The 17846-nt window shown below is 39.1% G+C and overlaps 1 protein-coding gene across 4 annotated transcripts; it reads left to right on the top strand.

Moving 5' to 3' along the window:
• Positions 1-278: 278 nt before the first annotated feature.
• LOC104095205 (uncharacterized) lies at positions 279-16788 on the top strand. 4 transcript variants are annotated; one of them, XM_070186292.1, is made up of 15 exons: positions 279-502; positions 1130-1281; positions 1479-1642; positions 1754-1900; positions 1993-2044; positions 2396-2570; positions 3441-3523; positions 3769-3981; positions 7151-7267; positions 7526-7667; positions 15200-15307; positions 15571-15636; positions 15720-15931; positions 16475-16595; positions 16713-16788. In XM_070186292.1, exons 1-14 carry the CDS (start codon positions 448-450, stop codon positions 16562-16564), a joined length of 1776 nt encoding a protein of 591 aa, XP_070042393.1. In that variant the 5' UTR covers positions 279-447; the 3' UTR covers positions 16565-16595; positions 16713-16788. The 4 variants fall into 4 exon arrangements, with proteins under 4 accessions (XP_070042393.1, XP_009599575.1, XP_009599576.1 ...); XM_009601280.4 differs by having other exon boundaries at positions 16475-16788; XM_009601281.4 differs by having other exon boundaries at positions 16478-16788.
• Positions 16789-17846: the final 1058 nt, after the last annotated feature.

Below are 17846 nucleotides of genomic sequence, written 5' to 3' on the forward strand. Positions count from 1 at the left end.
AAAATGTAGTCGCCGAAATATGTGTTTGGTAGTGTATGTCTCATATTTAAGAAAAAATCCGACAAATAACCGAAAAAACTGAAAAATCGATAAAAACTGACAAAAATCGAATCGCTAAAAAACCGACTTAATTGGTTTGGTTCCAACATTTTAAGAACCAACTTAATTAGTTTAATTTCTGGAAAAATCGATCCAAACCGAACAATGAATATCCGTGCAGCAGATTGGGGGTTTCTAAATTCATATAGTTAAGTGTAGTGGGTAATTAGGACGGGGCATTGTTGGGGAAGGACACTAATAATGTGAGGAAGTTTAGGGGTGGTTTAAGGTATTTTGGTACTTTCTAAATAACTTGTGAAGAACCCAATTCCCGCTCAAAGGAAATACCGACACTCCTGAGAGACGAATGGTCTCTCGGCCGCCGCAGCCCTACGGTGAAATAATCGGATGGACGACGTCGATCGTTTATTTGAATGCTTCAAATGCGGCATCTCTCCCCCTCGTAATCCCTCTTCTATTCCCTTTTATTCTAGTACCAATTACACTTCAACTATTCCAAACTTTTCTTTTCTCTTAGGAGAGTATATTGTTTCCTTCTCCAGAGGTCTAAACCGCTATTTTTATGCAAAAAAAAAAGTTTGACTGCTTTGAAATTTTCGTTGTCATAGTTCGTCAAAAGTTTTTATATTTTCTTTTGCAATAAATTGTAGTGAAATTTCTTCTTTTTTGATTTACAATTGCACGACTTAGCCAAAGGGTTGTGTTGGAACCGCATACGATCTGTCTTTACAATTATTTTTGGGACTAATTCTGGATTGTATGTCTGTTGTTGCTTGTTAAAATGGTTTACAAGACTTTGACTTTGATTATGCTCTATTTGCAAATGAGGCTTAAAAGCACGTAGAATAGCAATTTGAACTGCTTTAGTTCAGCAGCAAAAATAATGAAATCCTCAAAGCTTAATTTTTTAAATATGTGCTGCTTAGTCTGGTTTCCTTGTGGTATTTAGGATATCTGAAAGTGGGATGCTACTATGCCTTTCCTTGCTATTTTGACCACATTTTAAGTGAATGCTAATTTTGATATTTCTCTATTTTGTGGTTGTCAATTTTTCTTATGCAAATTTTAGAATCAGCGATTAGTGAAAGGAAAAAGGGAAAGCTGACTGTGAAGCAAGATGATACACGGGAAAAGTCATCAACCCCTTCGGATATATTTTCGTCAAGATCAAAGGGAAAGAGCCTCCAAAATGCTACAGATGTTGAGCTCTGCCTACAGAATGTACATACTGCTTCTTTTTTTCTTCTTTTTTCTTTTCTGAACTTTCAAGGCTCCTTTTTCTTTCCCATTGATAATAAGCTTCAGTTTCTTATTTCACATAGTTTCCTTGAATTGTATTTTAGTTTTCAAGCACATTCTATGCCATATAACACGGTGGGGTGGAACTATTAACTGAAATTTTAAGATTCTTCTTGTAGTTGGGTTCATCAACAGCAAAGATACGAAGTGTTAAGAAGGGATGGCAGTTCTCTCCCCTTGTGTTTTATGGTTCTCCTCATGGAGTTCCTCCAAAAAGACCAGCTCGTCTATTGCGCCTCTTGAATGAAATCTGTGTAGATCTTAACGAGCAAAATAAATTAAGGTAATTGCAAATGATTCTTTTACCTCTTTTACCCATTAGTGATGGTAAGTGTTTTGCTAAAAAGTTTTTTATTTTATTTTATAAATTATATTATTCCCTGTGTTTAACTAGACAAGATATATGGGCCACATTTCCAAGGCAAGATGAAGCGATGAAGTATGCCAAAGAGCAATCAAATGCTCGTGTTTTCAGTTATCAGGATCATGTGAATGGTCAAAGGAGATTCCTTGTTTCCACATATAAAGAGTTCTGGAGAAGGTAAGTTTTCAGCTGTATCTGCTTTAAAATATGGCAAAAGATTATACCTCCTCCATGTCCTAAAACTCATTTGTGTTTATAATTTTGATTAGGTACGAAACTATGAATCCTAAATTTCGGCACCACTATGAAGTAATTCAGGAGGTAATCTTTTGTAATTTATCACCACTGTGGAATGGCTTAGTGAAAAGTCATCCCCGAAACTTTTGAGCTTCCCTTGATTTTGTCACATGAGGAATTACAAGCACTTGTATATTCAAATATAACTTGGGACAACAGTATCTTAGATTGTATGTGTGTGTGTATCCGCGCGCGCGCGCGTGTGTGTGTGTATTATCTGATCAATAAAGAAAGAACTGCTTCTGTTGTCAACTGTTATGTCCTACTTTCAGGGATTGCCATGCCACCTCTACTGCCACTTCTATTTTTTTTATCTGATCAATAAAAAAAGAATGCTGCTGTTGACTGTTGTCAACTGTTATGTCCTATTTTCAGGGATTGCCATGCCACCTCTACTTTGATCTGGAGTTCAACAAGAGAGAAAATGCAGATAAAAATGGAGATGAAATGGTGGACCTTCTGATACAGGTCATCTTTGATGCAGTCAAGGAAAATTACTGTCTTGAAGGAAATGATGACTGGGTTGTGGAGCTCGATTCCTCCAATGAAGGTAGAATGTTAGTGGACTGTTCTATCTAGTATTTCAGCTGCGTGCAGTATGTTGTCGATATGATATGTAGGTGGTGAACGATCAGCCGATGGACTCGCACTATTGCAAAGTACTTTTCTGACAATAGCCTAGTGCTTGGTGGGAAACATGTTTTTCCACTCATTTCAGTGGTAATAAGCTAGAATATCTGGCATGAAAGCCTGGTGAAGTTATAAATAATTAATTCAACTCATTTTTATGCATGTGAAATTAGGATCCCACTTGGCAATATGGCAACGAGAACTTTTTTGACTAAGGTGGAACATCAGGATGGGTTGTGATGCACCTATATGTCACTGTAATATTTCTCGTCTTGCTTTCGCCTTACTCTGACTTGCTTTAATACCGGCATCACTATTTGGTGACAGATTAATACCTCTGAAGTGGGTTTAAGATGTTCATATTGAAGAATAACTGTCTTCAGCACACCTTACTTTGTGAAACTTTGGAACTCTTTCCTTGCTTATTTCCCAACTTGATATGATATCCACAGGAAAATGTTCTCTTTTTGTGGATCACATTTTCATTAGATCTCATACTGATTTTCTATATCCCAGGATCTTCTAGTTGATGCACAAACATATTACTAAAACAAATCTGCATTTAAAAGAGGAAGCAGTTTTAGACAAATCTGATTATTTTGTGGATGAAGTTACTTTGGTGGATCAAATGAGGCACACGATGTGGTTAGGAACTGCAGTAAATAGTAGCATATGGGAGAATTATCACAGGATCTGATGCAGAAAACTTCTTTGTTAACATATTAGTAATATGGTACTACGAATTTTCTATGTTATCATAATTGATATTGACGTAGCGCTTTGCTGGCAGAAAAATTTTCTCGTCATTTAATTATTCGATTTCCAAAGGCTGCTTTCAAGGACAACTTGCATGCAGGTGCATTTGTTACAGAGGTATTATACTCATCGGCTTCATCCTGCTTTGGCCCTGTTTAATTTCAATTTGTCATTGTGTGCAGGTCAAACTTTAGGTGCTCAACTTGGATCCCACTTTTTCTTTAATTAATTCTTATGTCTAACAGCATTTGCATTATTCATATCTTTTTCAAAAGAATACTACAAATTATTGGTCATTAAATTTTTTGTTATTCTCTTCTTGAATGCTGAATCAATTATCAGTTCTTGTGGCCTATTGTCAGATATGCTCAAGGATCAGTAGCTTAAGTGAAAGTGATGGAAGATTTAAAAAGCTTTTTGTCTCAAAGGATTCAAGTTCAATTGATAATCCATGTCAACTGTTTGTGGATAAAGCTGTCTACTCTAGAAATCGCTGCTTTCGCCTAGCCCTGTCATCTAAAGCAGGGAAGAGTTCGGTGCTTCTGCCAAGTGGACGTTTTAAATGTAAGGACATGGTATGTAACTCTTTACTCTGATGGTGTTCATTACTAGGTTGATTATGTTATTAGGTGGACAATTTGTCTTCTGCGTGAATGATTTAGTCAATTAACCAGGTGAGTGGTAACTTGTACTGTACGATTAATCTCAGATTTTAGCTACAAAAAAGATTTTTGGTATTAAATGATGTTGAGAAAAGATCTATAGCATTTAAACTTAAATGCAGGTAAAGTTAAACCACATAACTACTAGGATCATATTAGCATCTTATTTTGATATTGTGCTTCATGTACATGTCATTGCTCCACTTGCTTACTGCTTAGAAGCATTCCACTAACATTTTTCTACAGGTAATTTAACAAAAGTTATGAATCTAATTAGAAGCCGTATCATCGAAATCCTCTAAACAAGCTGATTTTAACCTTCAATGGAAATAGCATAATTCAATAATCTCGCATCTCACTGTCTATTTCTGGAGCTTTAGTTGCTGACCATTTTCCAATAAATTTGTCAAATAAAACAAGCTCTGCTTTTCTATGAAGTACATGAGAGCACACAAGTTATAAGGTCTTTGCCGTTTTAACTTTTAACAAGTAAAGGTAGATAGGTTGCAGAATAAGATGGTTGATCAGGTAGGTTCATTGCATGGGACATCATACAAGAGAACTGATGTTTTTGGCTTCTATTGCAAAAAGATTGCCATAGATGTGTCCGTCAGCAGTTTAACTGATTGATCCTGAAGTGTTCGCATATGTAATAACCTATACCTAATATCTGTTGGAATAATGGAGAAGAGTTCAGAGGGATATGACTCGAGCTACTTCAGTGGAGATCTCCAATGAGTCATCTCTTATTGAATAAAACTTTTTACTGACATCCACTACGTCTAGGTTGGCTGATTTCTTGGGTTTTCTTAGGGATGGCTGCTACTTATATTGACAATAAAGTCAATTTTCCTTTGAACTTTTCAGTTTAGCTGCCTTTGTTCCAGGACTAAATGAATCTTTTATTTTTCTACCAAGCAATTTATATGATTGGAGAAGCCAAACCTTTACTTTATAGATGAACCAGAAACCTGCAGAAAGTTCCTTACATAACAAAGATTATGTATTATAAGCTGTTAAGTCATCGGAAAAGATGACCTAAAAATCATTCCAATTTTACTTATCAAAAAAGAAAAAGAAAAAAAGGAACCTGAAAGTCATTACAGTGAGTCCTGGTCTCTTATGTACTATAGTGTCTGGTACTCAAAATAAAAAATAAAAAATGAAAGGAAAACACAAATCAATGAAAGAACACAAAACTTTTTAACATTACAGTGTAGTGTACTCAGACAGCACCACATAAATGATTAAATCTTTATATTCCTCTCTCTATTTGGGGAATATCTTCTCCTGCTATATTGCATCAGGGTGGGAGGAGACCAGTATAAAGTTAGGCAGAGGGTTATTATTTGTTATGACATATTGGAGGTTGTTGCCCTCTTTACCTCTAAAAGTGCTAAATTTTACTCTGTTCCAATTTGTATGGTGATATTTGATAGGGTATGAGTTTAAGATGTTACTTTAACTTGTATATTTATATTAATGGTAGTGGAACGAGATGAAATTTTAAAATTTGAGTAGTTAATTGAATTTGAATTCTTAATTTGTGAAAGTTATGTAGATCAAGATTATTATAAGAATGGTGTCGAAAATGTTGGAACATCCAAAATTGAAAGAGTGTCATCTAAATTGGAAATGTAGGAGTTTTAAAGTGAATTCATAGAGTGCAGTCTTGCTTAAACCAGTTGTACACATAATATAATACTTGCTCTAAAAGCCGGCTAAAGCTGGCTTCTAAAAGTGGTTTTTCATGATTCGAGAAGCACAACAACAACAATAAAAGATATGGTATAGTCCCACAAGTGGGGTCTGGGGAGGGTAGTGTGTACGCATGTCTTACCCCTACCTTGAAGGTAGAGAGGCTGTTTCCGGTAGACCCTTGACTCAAGAAAAGATGAAAAGAAATTAGTAGTAACAAGCAGTAACAACACCAAGATAATAAGAAAACGAAGCGAAAGAAACACAATGTAGTAATTGAATCTAACAATAATAGAATACAAACTGACACTAATACTACTGGTATGGGAAAGAAACATTCTCAACTACTTACTAGCTTTCTACCTTAATTCTCGTCCTCCACACTTTCCTGTCAAGGGTCATATCCTCTATAAGTTGAAGCAACGCCATATCCTGCCTTGTACCCTAATACTTTTTTGGCCTACCTTTACCTCTTCTCGGCCCACCAAGGCTTGCCTCTCACACCTCCTTACTGGGGCATCTGTGCTTCTACTCTTCACATACCCAAACCATTTAAGCCTCGCTTCCCGCATCTTGTCTTCCGCCTGGGCTACTCTTACCCTGGCCCGAATTTCTTCATTCCTAATCTTATCCATCCTGGTATGCCCGCACATCCATCACAACATCTTCATCTGTGCTACTTTCATCTACTGGACATGAGAGTTCTTGACTGGCCAACACTCTGCCCCGTACAACATAATTGATCTAAAAACCACTATGTAGAACTTACCTTTAAGTTTAGGTGGCACATTTTCACATAAAATACTGGATGCGAGCCTCCATTTCACCCACCCTGCTCCAATACGGCGTGTAACATCCTCGTCAATCTCCCCATTCCCTTGGATAATAGACCCAAGGTACTTGAAACTATCTCTCTTAGGGATGACTTGTGTATCAAGTCTCACGTCCACGTCCGCTTCATTGGTCCCGTCACTGAACTTGCACTCTAAGTATTCTGTCTTAGTCCTACTCAACTTGAAATCTTTAGACTCTAGAGTTTGTCTCCAAACCTCATGTCTCGCGTTAACACTGCCTCGCTTCTCGTCAATCAGTACAATGTCATCCGCGAATAACATACGCTATGGCACCTCCCCCTGAATGTGACGCGTCAGTGTGTCCATCTCCAAGAGACAAAAATGATTAATATGTGATGCACTCTGCATCTGCTGCTCCCTATAGTTCTACAACGAGTTACATTTCAATATATGTTGGTGCAAAATATTCTAGACAAGGAAATGGGAAGTATGTCCACGGTTGTTAAAAACCATCTATGAAAACCGTTTAGTATGCTTTACATGTGATATGTGCTTGTAGTTTAACCCAGAGACTTTTCAATATATGACAGACTAAGGAAGAAGTATTTATGGCATCCTTGATTTGCAAGATAGATGCTGATTGTGAGAAGCTACTGATCTGCAAAATGGATCTAGATTGCGTGAAGGCCCTTCAATTTGATACGGAGGTAGCTCCACTTACGTACTACTAGTAGCACTTAGTTTTCCTCACTTCAGAATACGTTTTTCGTGTTTTGGACTTTATTTTAGCCCCTCCTGGATTTTTATTTTTTTGAAATAAAGAAATAAGTTCATTGACTACTAATATGAACTCTATCCTGACACCCGAGGCAGTAGTCAGATCTTGGGTTGCAACTGCTGCCATAATTTAGGGGAAAGCTCTGATTCCTTCCACTCTAAAGGGCTCAATATTGTCTCATATGCAGAGTACCGAGAGTTTCCAACTGCATTCTGGCGTTTCACTGGACTTCACAAGTGATCCTTCAAGAACTTATTTGATGGGAAAATCACCATTCCCATCTTTGGATATGTTTGTAGAGTCTGTTGCTTCAATCGGAAATATACCAGGTGGCACCCAAATATTCAGCTTCTTTAGAGCAGACAACCATGGATGACTTGAATTTCTTTTCTCCCTCTAGCCCTTTTCTTTTTTACCGCTAGCATGCGTGCTTTTGTTGAATAAATGATTGTGTTGCACATGAATAGTTTGTTTCTTTTTATATCTTGTGTTTTACGTTGTCCTATGTGTACATATTGTAAGTACCCATTGCAATTATCTCCATATTTCTTCCTACCAGGAAGTTCTATAAATGTATTAGTATATTACGTATTTAGCTGCCCATCCCTTCATGTAAAGGTTTTGCAAAAATACCCAGCAAATTGTGACTGGACCCCCCTCCCTTTCTTGTCTTTTTTCTTAGTAGATAGGGAGAGAGCATTCATGGGGTGTTTCCTAGGCACCTACCAATATTTTGGGTGGCTACTGATTTAGACTGTTATCACAATACTGGTTACATTTTTCAGTTATGTATTTCGATGGGTCAATTGGTTCATGGATAAGTTATACAAAGAGTATAGCCACTTGATAGTTGATAATGTTTGTTAGGAGATGGGGAATGCTACCTGGTTGATCCTGCCAGTCATCATATGCTTGTCTCAAAAATTAGGTCATGCATGTGTAATGTTACGCGGCGCCTTCCTGAAGTTCCTTGGAAGGGCGACATAAGGCTAGGCAACCGATGTCAGTACGGTTGTTGTCCGCCAACTGAGGTCCCCTCCGTACGCTAGACTAGATTGTCAGTGCCGTACGGGAAAACCAATGTCATGAGCAATTGAAAGAGAGCAGAAAAGAGAATTGAGAATGAAAGAAAGCTTGATTGCATTGAATGAAAGCTATTACGGAAAACAAGACGGTGTCGGGGGGAGAGACACCAGTACAGAGAATTGTTTGCTTGCTTGAAAGTTTTGATTGCTTGGTCCCCCTTAATAATGCTTAAAAAAAATAAACCAAAGTTACATGACTAGACCTATGAAAGCTGGAAAATCACACTTAAAGAAAATGCAGCAAAACTACTCTATATTTACAATGAAAAGGACTTAGTCTTCTACAAAGCAGCAGCAAGTCCGTTGGCAGCAACTTTGTCTTTAGCATCAGGGTCTGCGCGCGCGGCATTGTCTGCGCGCGCGGCGCTGTTGGCTTTTGCCTGTGGCTGGGCGCTGGCGATGGTTATCGGTGGGGCGACAGAGGCACATGCGCGCTTGTCACTTGGAGCTGCCGAGACCACGGGGCCGACCGTGGCGACGGGCGTTGGGAGGCTGGCCAGGACGCCACGGGGCGCGTCCAAGGGGTCATGGGGCATGGCTGGAAAGCCGCCCATGACAGTAAGTATGAATTAATTCAGACACTGAAACAATGAATGACTCATTAAATCAGCTATTGTTTGTTTGATGGTATCTACTACTCGAATAACTGTAGTTTCTAGAGTTAATACATGCAATAAAACCCGAAGTTTGGAAGGGATGCATTCATTAGATAGAAGGTTGACGCGGGCTCTGCCTGTTGCTGCGAGGATTCCTTTGCTGCAATGATTCATGATAACTCGACGTATCGCACGAATATCGTGCCAGCGATGCATCATTCAAATTTTTCCCAATCAACTTTCGGTGGTAAAATAATGGCCTACTGTCACAGGGTCGATTTTTTATGCCCGAGTTTCTACCCGTGGTTCGCCCACTGTGCGGCAGTCAAGTGTAGACTTGACTCAGCCTTTGTCAACATTTAAACCTTTTAAGGACGGATTATTTTTAGCACAACAAAGTAAAGACACAATCAGATATGGGAAAATTCCCGACCTTTGCAATAATATCAAAATATACAAAGGACGCCTCACTTGTTATAACCACAAGTCGGCCACAACTCATCTTCAACTTCGACTAGGCATAATCACAAAACACTCTCTCGAAACCCTCACGTTTCTTCTTAGTGTTCCTTAGTGAAATTACAATCTTTCACCATCTGATTTCATCTAAGGCCGAGGCAATACATTTATAGCACATGTGCAAGCCTTTGGTTTACAATAAATAGGCTTACGACACTTGTCGGGCTCAAGGCCAATAAGAACTAATGTGTAGTTGACATCCCCAACTGCCTAGGCATTCAAATTTGAAATTACAAAGGTACTGCAAGACTTTAGGAATCTGGTCACAAGCAATTACAACCGCCCAACTGCTCCATGTGTAGTGCATGTACGTTTTGTGCTGAGCTGCTGCGCGCGCCCAAGGCTGGTATTGCACCAGTCTTGGTCCTTTGACATTGCTCAGCCCTAATGCCATGCCCGCAAATTGCTGCCATGATTTAGCCGCACACGTCCGATGCTACTGCCACCCACACATGTTTTGCCCGCATTTCACTTTGTCGTGCCAACTCTTGTTTCCCCTGTGCCATTCCTTAGCTTTCATCTTGCCTTGCCGTTGCTTGTACTTTCTAGCCTTTGCCATTAGCCTGCCTTGATTTGCCCACACTTAATCCTACCTTGGCACATGCCACAAGCTAGTGTGCCACTGCCCTAGCCGCCCGGCGCCCATGCCATGCCATGGCGCACCAGTCTGCCCATGTTGTTTTTTGCAACTTAGGCAATACCACCTACATTGCGTACATGATTGATTCATCCTGCACATAGGCCTATGACAAGGTCAATCATGCCAACCCCTTGCCGCCACCATGCCATGTGCCGAGTTAAAGAACCAAGCCCCTGACAAACCACCCACACCCTTTCAAACTCGCCGTCCTCGTCGAGGACACATTCACCTTGGGACTAGTATTTTGATGAGGTACACAAAATGCCCCAATTTCTGGTTCTCCTTCTCCTACCGCTGCTGTGGCATTTACTCCCGATCCTGCGTTCTTCTCTTTGTTCAACTCCGCAGCAAGTAGAGCATTCGCCCGTGTTTGTAATGGGTAGTCTCTCTTCAAGTGTGGCCCACTGCATGTAAAGCAGCATTTGGACTTGCCACCCTTCGCCATACCATAGGAAGTCTTCACTTGCCTTCCTTTCCTGGTATTCCCTTCACTACGGCAGTATGGCCCTTCCCGTTTTTCTTCCATTCTTTCACTTTGTCCTTGAACTTGGAATGTGAATTTTCCTTAGGGTCGTCGCCAACCCATTTGCCATCGCTATAGCAGAGAAGAGAAGAGAATTTGGACATTCTGCCTTCTCAACTCTCTTTGCGCCCACGACTTCAGCTCGCTTATGAAATATTGCAACTTGTCTTCTTCTGCCACATTGCCTATATTGAGCATCAAGGAAGTAAACTCCTTGACATACGTCCTCGCAGTGCCGCTTTGCTTCAACCGTCGCAAATTTTCCTTAGGGTCATCGCCAACCCATCTGCCATCGCCATAGCAAAGAAGAGAAGAGAATTTGGACATTCTTCCTTCTCAACTCTCTTTGCGCCCACGACTTCAGCTCGTTCATGAAATAGTGCAACTTGTCTTCTTCTGCCATATTGCCTATATTGAGCATCAAGGAAGTAAACTCCTTGACATACGTCCTTGCATTGCCGCTTTGCTTCAACCGTCGCAGCCCTCCCTTGCAATCCATGACGAGTTGCTTGGAAGGAATTGGATTTTAATTCCTTCTTCAACATTTCCCACGTTTCAATTCGTGGCAGTCCTGCACTTTCCACTTCCGCAGCCATTATCTGCCATCAAACTATGGCATCGTCGCCGAAATACATAGTTGTGACTGACACCTTCTCATTGTCCGACACCTTTGCTGCCTGGAAATAATTTTTCATATCCCAAAGGAAGTTTACCAACTCTTTGGCGCGCTCCGCATGCCGTTGTACGCCTTTGGTTCTGGCATCTTTACTCTTTCAAGCTCCTCACCTCTAGGGACATTGTTTTGCAATGCCATTCGAAGTAGGAGTACTTCCCTACGCAGTTCTTCCTTTTCCTTGTAAATCATTTCCATTTCTGCCATGGCAGCCTCATGCCTCGCCGCATGATCTGCCTCTAAACGTGCCATTCTCGCAAGAACTGAAGCATCTTCGCCTGTTTCAAGGGCCTGCCCAAAAAGTTTTACAACTGTACCACCCTTTGCAAAAGTTCTACGTTCGTGTCGCCCGTCATCCGACTAAGTCTGCCCCCGTAATGTGCGCTTTGATACCAGTTGTCACAAGGTCGATTTTCTACGCCCGAGTTTCTGCCCGAGGTTCGCCCACTGTGCGACAATCAAGTGTAGACTTGACTCGGCCTTCGTTAACACTTAAAACTTTTTAGGGATTTAATTATTTGTCGAGTCAATGAGCCAAACCCCTAATACCTACCATGGTGGTGATGGGTAACGGAGAATTAGGATTTAATTCCAGAGAGGGTGCCTGAGAAACGACTATCACATCCGCAGCAGGTGCGCAAATTACCCAATCCTGACACGAGAAGGTAGTGACGATAAATAACAATATCTGGCTTTTTTTGAGTCTGGTAACTGGAACGAGTACAACCCAAATCTCTCAACAAGGATCCATTGGAGGGCAAGTCTGATGCCAGCAGCTGCGTATATTTAAGTTGCAATTAAAAAGTTCGTAGTTGGACTTCGGGATGGGCTGGTCGGTCCTCCCTAGGTGTACACTGGTCGTCTCGTCCCTTTTGCTGGTGATGCGCTTCTGGCTTTTATTGGTCGGGTCGTGCCTGAAGCGTTGTTAATTTGAAGAAATTAGAGATGCCCAAAGCGAGCTTACCCTTTATATACATTAGCATGGATAACATTATAGGATTTCGGTCCTATTACACTGACTTGCGGGATCAGAGCAATGATTAACCGTGATAGTCGAGGCATTCATATTTCATAGTCAAAGGTGAAATTCTTAGATTTATGAAAGACGAACAACTGCAAAATCATTTGATAAAGATGTTTACGTTAATCAAGAATGAAAATTGGGGGCTCGAAGACAATCAGATACTGTCCGAGTCTTAACCATAAACAATGTCGATCAAGGATCGTTTGATGTTGCTTTTAGGACTCCGCCAACATCTTACGAGAAATCAATGTTTTTGGGTTCCGGTGAGAGTACGGTCGCAAGGCTAAAACTTAAAGAATTAGCGGAAGGGCGGGAATAGAGCTTGTGGCTTAATTTGACTCAACACAGAAAAACTTACCAGGTCCAGATATAGTAAGGATTGACAGATTGAGAGCTCTTTCTTGATTCTATGGGTAGTGGTGCGTGGGCGTTCTTAGTTGGTGAAATGATTTGTCTGGTTAATTTCGTTATCAAACAAAGCCTTAGCCTGCTAACTAGTTATGTGGAGGTAGCCCTTTGCGGCTAGCTTCTTAGAGAGACTGTCATTTTAAGCGCGGAAGTTTGAGGCAATAACAGGTTTGTGATGCCCTTAGATGTCCTAGGCCGCACGCGCGCTATACTGATGTATTCAACGAATTTATAGCCTAGGCCGACAAGCTCGGGTAATCTTTGACATTTCATTGTGATTAGGGGTGTTCATAAAAATCCGAAAAACCGAACCAAACCGAAACCGAACCAAACCGACCAAAAAAACCGATACTTTTTAGGTTTGGTTTGGTTTTGGTTTTGAATTTTAAAAACCGATCAAATTTAGTTTGGTTTTGGTTTTAATCAAAAAATAACCGAAAAAACCCGAACCAAACCGACTATAGAAGTAGTTATTTAAATTTATTATTACACCTATATATATGCATATTTTTATATAAAGTCTCTAAAATTTTATGGTGCATATTAGTCGTTTATATTTTTAGTCTAGTTTTTTGCTATTATAATAATCTAATTCTTTGCCTTTATATTCTAGTTTGATTGGTAGTTTTCTTTTGCTAAGTACAAGAATTTATTTCATGTTAAAAATAATCGATTTTTAATTGAGTACTTAAATTATTCATCACTAGTTGATTCAATTATCATCAATATATCTTGGTAAATGATAGATTTCTCATAGAGCAATTGGTTTGATAGCGTTACGTTGAAAATGTAGTCTTCGGAATATGTGTTTGGTAGTGTATGTCTCATATTTAAGAAAAAACCCGATAAATAACCGAAAAAACCAAAAAATCGACTTAATTGGTTTGGTTTGGTTTCAATATTTGAAGAACCGACTTAGTTGGTTTGGTTTCTTTTTAGGGAAAAACCGAACCAAACCGAACCATGAACACCCCTAATTGTGATGGAGATAGATCATCACAATTGTTGGTGTTCAGCGAGGAATTCCTACTAAGCATAAGTTATCAGCTCGAGTTGACTACGTCCCTGCTCTTTGTACGCACCACTCGTTGCTCCGAATGATTGAATGATCCGGTGAAATGTTCGGATCGCGGTTACGTAGGCGGTACACTGCCCGCGACGTTGCGAGAAGTCCATGGAACCTTATTATATAGGAAATGCGTAGTTCCTCGTATTAACATTTATGTATGATTTGTATCATCTAAAACATGTCTTTGGTTTACATTAAAATAGGATGGTTGAGATGGTGAAGCATTTCCGAAGTGTTATGCATTAGGAGGATACTTACCAAAGACAAGTTATATAAAACTGTTGTAAGACCAATAACGTTATATGGGAGTGAATGTTGGGCTTTCACGGTCTAAGACTCTAACATATCCATAAGATGAGTGTTGCAGAAATACAAATTTTAAGGTGATTATAAATGATCGCATACAAGTAAAGCCTCTGATAGAGGATAAAATGACAGAGGGCCGTTTGAGATGGTTTGGTCATGTTCTATGTAGATCTCTGGATACTGATCCATAGGGGAGAAATCAGGATGATTGAAGGCATTAAGGTGATTATAAATGATCACATACAAGTAAAGTCTCTGATAGAGGATAAAATGACAGAGGGCCGTTTGACATGGTTTGGTCATGTTCTATGTGGATATCTGGATACTGATCCATAGGGGAGAAATCAGGATGATTGAAGGCGTTAATCTGGTGGACAAGGTAGCTCTAATATCACATAGAAGAAAATTGTCTCAAAAGACCTACAAACAAAGAAAATTGACTTGAAGAACCTACAATCTCTTGGAATCATATAGAATAAAGTTTTTTCGAAAGACCTAAAAAAAAGTTGACTCAAAGAACCTACAATCTCTTGGAATCTGTATAGATTTAGCGAAAAGAAGAACACAATGGAAGAAGAATATTCATACAGGCAAGACCAACTAGTTGGTAATGGGATGAAGCTTAGTCATGTTTGTAAACTTACTAAGTCCAACTTCTGCTTAGAGATTTTATATCTTGTTACATATTTTTATGTCATTCGAAAATAAAGAGAACCTCAAGTAGAGTAACTAAAGTATTGAACATTAGAATGAAACGTGTTCAAAGGAGCAATACGGAAAGTGAGGGTTCATATAGCCGACACCAACTAGCTTTAGATTGAGGCATAGTAATTGCTGCGAACTACCTGGCGGCCTTACTGGGCCATGACTGTCTTCATTGTTTTGATGTCTGGGTGTCAAAGCTAGTGTTGTAGTTCTAGTTTTGTATTTGTCAATGCTTAAAAGCTTTAGTAGTTCACATGTGTTAAAGTGCAAAACTAAGGATTACTGCTTACTTTCTCTATTACATTCTTTCCAGGAAAAATCCGAAGTTGGTACTGGTTCTCTGAGTATGCATTGATGGTCTACAGCATGTCTAGAAATAGATACTGTGAAAGAATTGGCAGACAACATAAAAGCAATCATGGTAATGCATCACAAACTTTACTTTTGCAAGGAAAAACTTTTGGTAGTAGTCACATCTTTTTGAGCTGTCATTCTCTGCTATTTCTATTTCTCATCCAAGGGCACCTTGCAGGACATGTTTCCATTTTCATTATTGGTAACATCGGATATAGTTGTCCTCTGATTATCTCTTACAGATTAGTTTAGATAGATTCTATGCATTGACATTTTTTTTAATGTTGTTCCCCCTTATGGTTCTGTTATGCTTTTTGCACGTGGTGTCAGTTATATACGTAGTTGATCTGAGAAGGGCTGTTTATTACCAGAAGTGCCACGATCCTGATTGCAGAGGTAAATGATATTCTTGTTTCCTTCATCAGTTAAACCTTTTGGCTAAAAAAAGACTGACTAGTCGCCTTTATTGATGTTAAAAGGCTACCGATCTCCCTTGCGACCTGTCCCGGATAATGTTATACCTCATTCATCCATTTCCGTCAATCTGCCTGGACATAATTTGGATTGGGAGCAGCCAACTGTAAACAGTGACGAAAGCATTTTCAGCAGCTGCAAGAAAGAATGGTGGCTTGAAGCCATAAGAGTTGCAGACAGCGTTGAGAACGTACAAAAAACATTGGATCTTACTGAGGTTGTTTATCTTCACCTTCCAACTTCATGTTGTGGATTTTATTTTTAGATATACATTTTTTATTTCTAGGAACAGTAGCTTCCACAGGTGTGACTTCTCATCATGGTTAGGATGTCTAATGAATCTCAGATCTCAGGGAAAATTGATACGATAGGATCTAATTGAGCAAAACCCCCCAACTTTAGGTGATACTGAAGCTCAGTAGTTGAACAAGGCAAAGGGTTGGGATTTTCTCCCGTTCTTTTAGTTCCCTTTCTCTTTTTATTTATTTTTTATTTTTATATAAATAGTCAATAGTGCCGTTCAGTTCGCAAATGTTAGTCGTGCTTGGGTCAGAACAGAACTAAGACTTTGCGAGTTAACTTGCTAGTGATGGGCATTTATCAATATGTGATGCAACTCTAGAGGATTGAATTGGCTGGTTAAAATGGGCCTCTAATGGAATAAAACTGATGTGCATTGTTAATTTATTTTTCTGTCTTTTCCTCTGTTGCACGAACTAGATGAGTCTTACTACCTTCTTTTAATTTTCGTCACTGAAAGCAGGATAGAACATGTGAAGAAGATGAGTGGTGGATGGCTGTTGAAAGGACTGCATACCAGTCAGAGCAATCATACCTGGGAAAAGCTTAGCCATTTCAGCTCTTGGCAAATGTTTGCTACCCTTTTCCCTATAATCGTTACGTTAAATACTGAACTTGTAAGCATGGAGATTTCCAGTTCCAGTTAGTTGGCGTTACTGGTTTCCCCGACCACATCACACTGTGTATGTCCTGTTAACTGATGGCCTCTCAATTTTGTCTATTATCCAGCAAAGCAGTGCTTGGTGGAAAGCTAAATATATATGTGTTGCTACATTCCAAGTTTGTACATGCATTGTGGTGCTCAAACGAGTTTGAATGTTAAGACTTCTATTAATCGATAAAGGCCTGAAAATTTTATAAAAATCAAGGAATATCACAACCTTCTATATCAATTTGATTCGTGTGCCCCACAGATCTCTTATTTCTGTTTAGTCTGAGATTTGCTCAAACTAATTTGTCCGAAACTGTGTTAAAGGAGAGGAAAATGTTGGGTGCATGGTGAATTTTTCTCTTGAATATGTGCTTTTGTCTCCAGAAAATGCGGAAACGAGGTAAATCTATTGCTATTTCGTTTCAAGACCCGAGGACAAATATACTGGAAAAGGTAAGTATAATTAACATATCCAGTAGGTAGAAAGTTGCATATAATAGTTAAATATTAGTTTAAGCTATCTTGTAAATGCCATGCATTTTGAATTGGAGATTCCTATTTTATTTTCGAGTATTATGTAGACTTGAAAGATAGAATTTACACATTCTGGCTCCAAACAATAGTAATTGCATCTTAGAAGCGCTTTTAGGTTTCTATTTGCTTATTGTTTAGCTAAGATAAATCAAAGATAATTGAAGTGAGTCCATTAATTTTTATCACTCAATTTAGAACTTTTTAAATTTCTAAAAATAAAAAAGCATAAAATTTGGCCAAGTTTTCGTATAAAAGGCCCCTGTTTTCAAGCTTCCTTCATTTGGTCTCCTCCTTTTAGTTCGAACACGAAAAATAGCATCATTTTCTTCAAATTATCTAGTTTAAATTTTTTGAGCAATTTAATATCAAATTTTAGCTAAACCATAAGACCAAACTTGTTTCACTCTCTCCATTTTAGGCGACAATCCCTCCCTCCCCCCCCCCCCCCCAGTATACGATATATATACATTGCTTATACACTGTTTATAATAATGTTGGTGGTTTAATGGTGTTTATTGGTCGAGATTGAGGTTGGAGCTTCAGACATACTTTTTGCAGTTTCGTGAGATATTCGTGGTATTATTTAGCTGTTTAACATTCTTTATTACTTAGTTATTAGCACACATAGTTTGGGCACGACTTCTCA

Source organism: Nicotiana tomentosiformis, chromosome 10 (genome assembly GCF_000390325.3).
Source record: "Nicotiana tomentosiformis chromosome 10, ASM39032v3, whole genome shotgun sequence".
In the NCBI taxonomy this organism is placed as follows: Eukaryota; Viridiplantae; Streptophyta; class Magnoliopsida; order Solanales; family Solanaceae; genus Nicotiana; species Nicotiana tomentosiformis.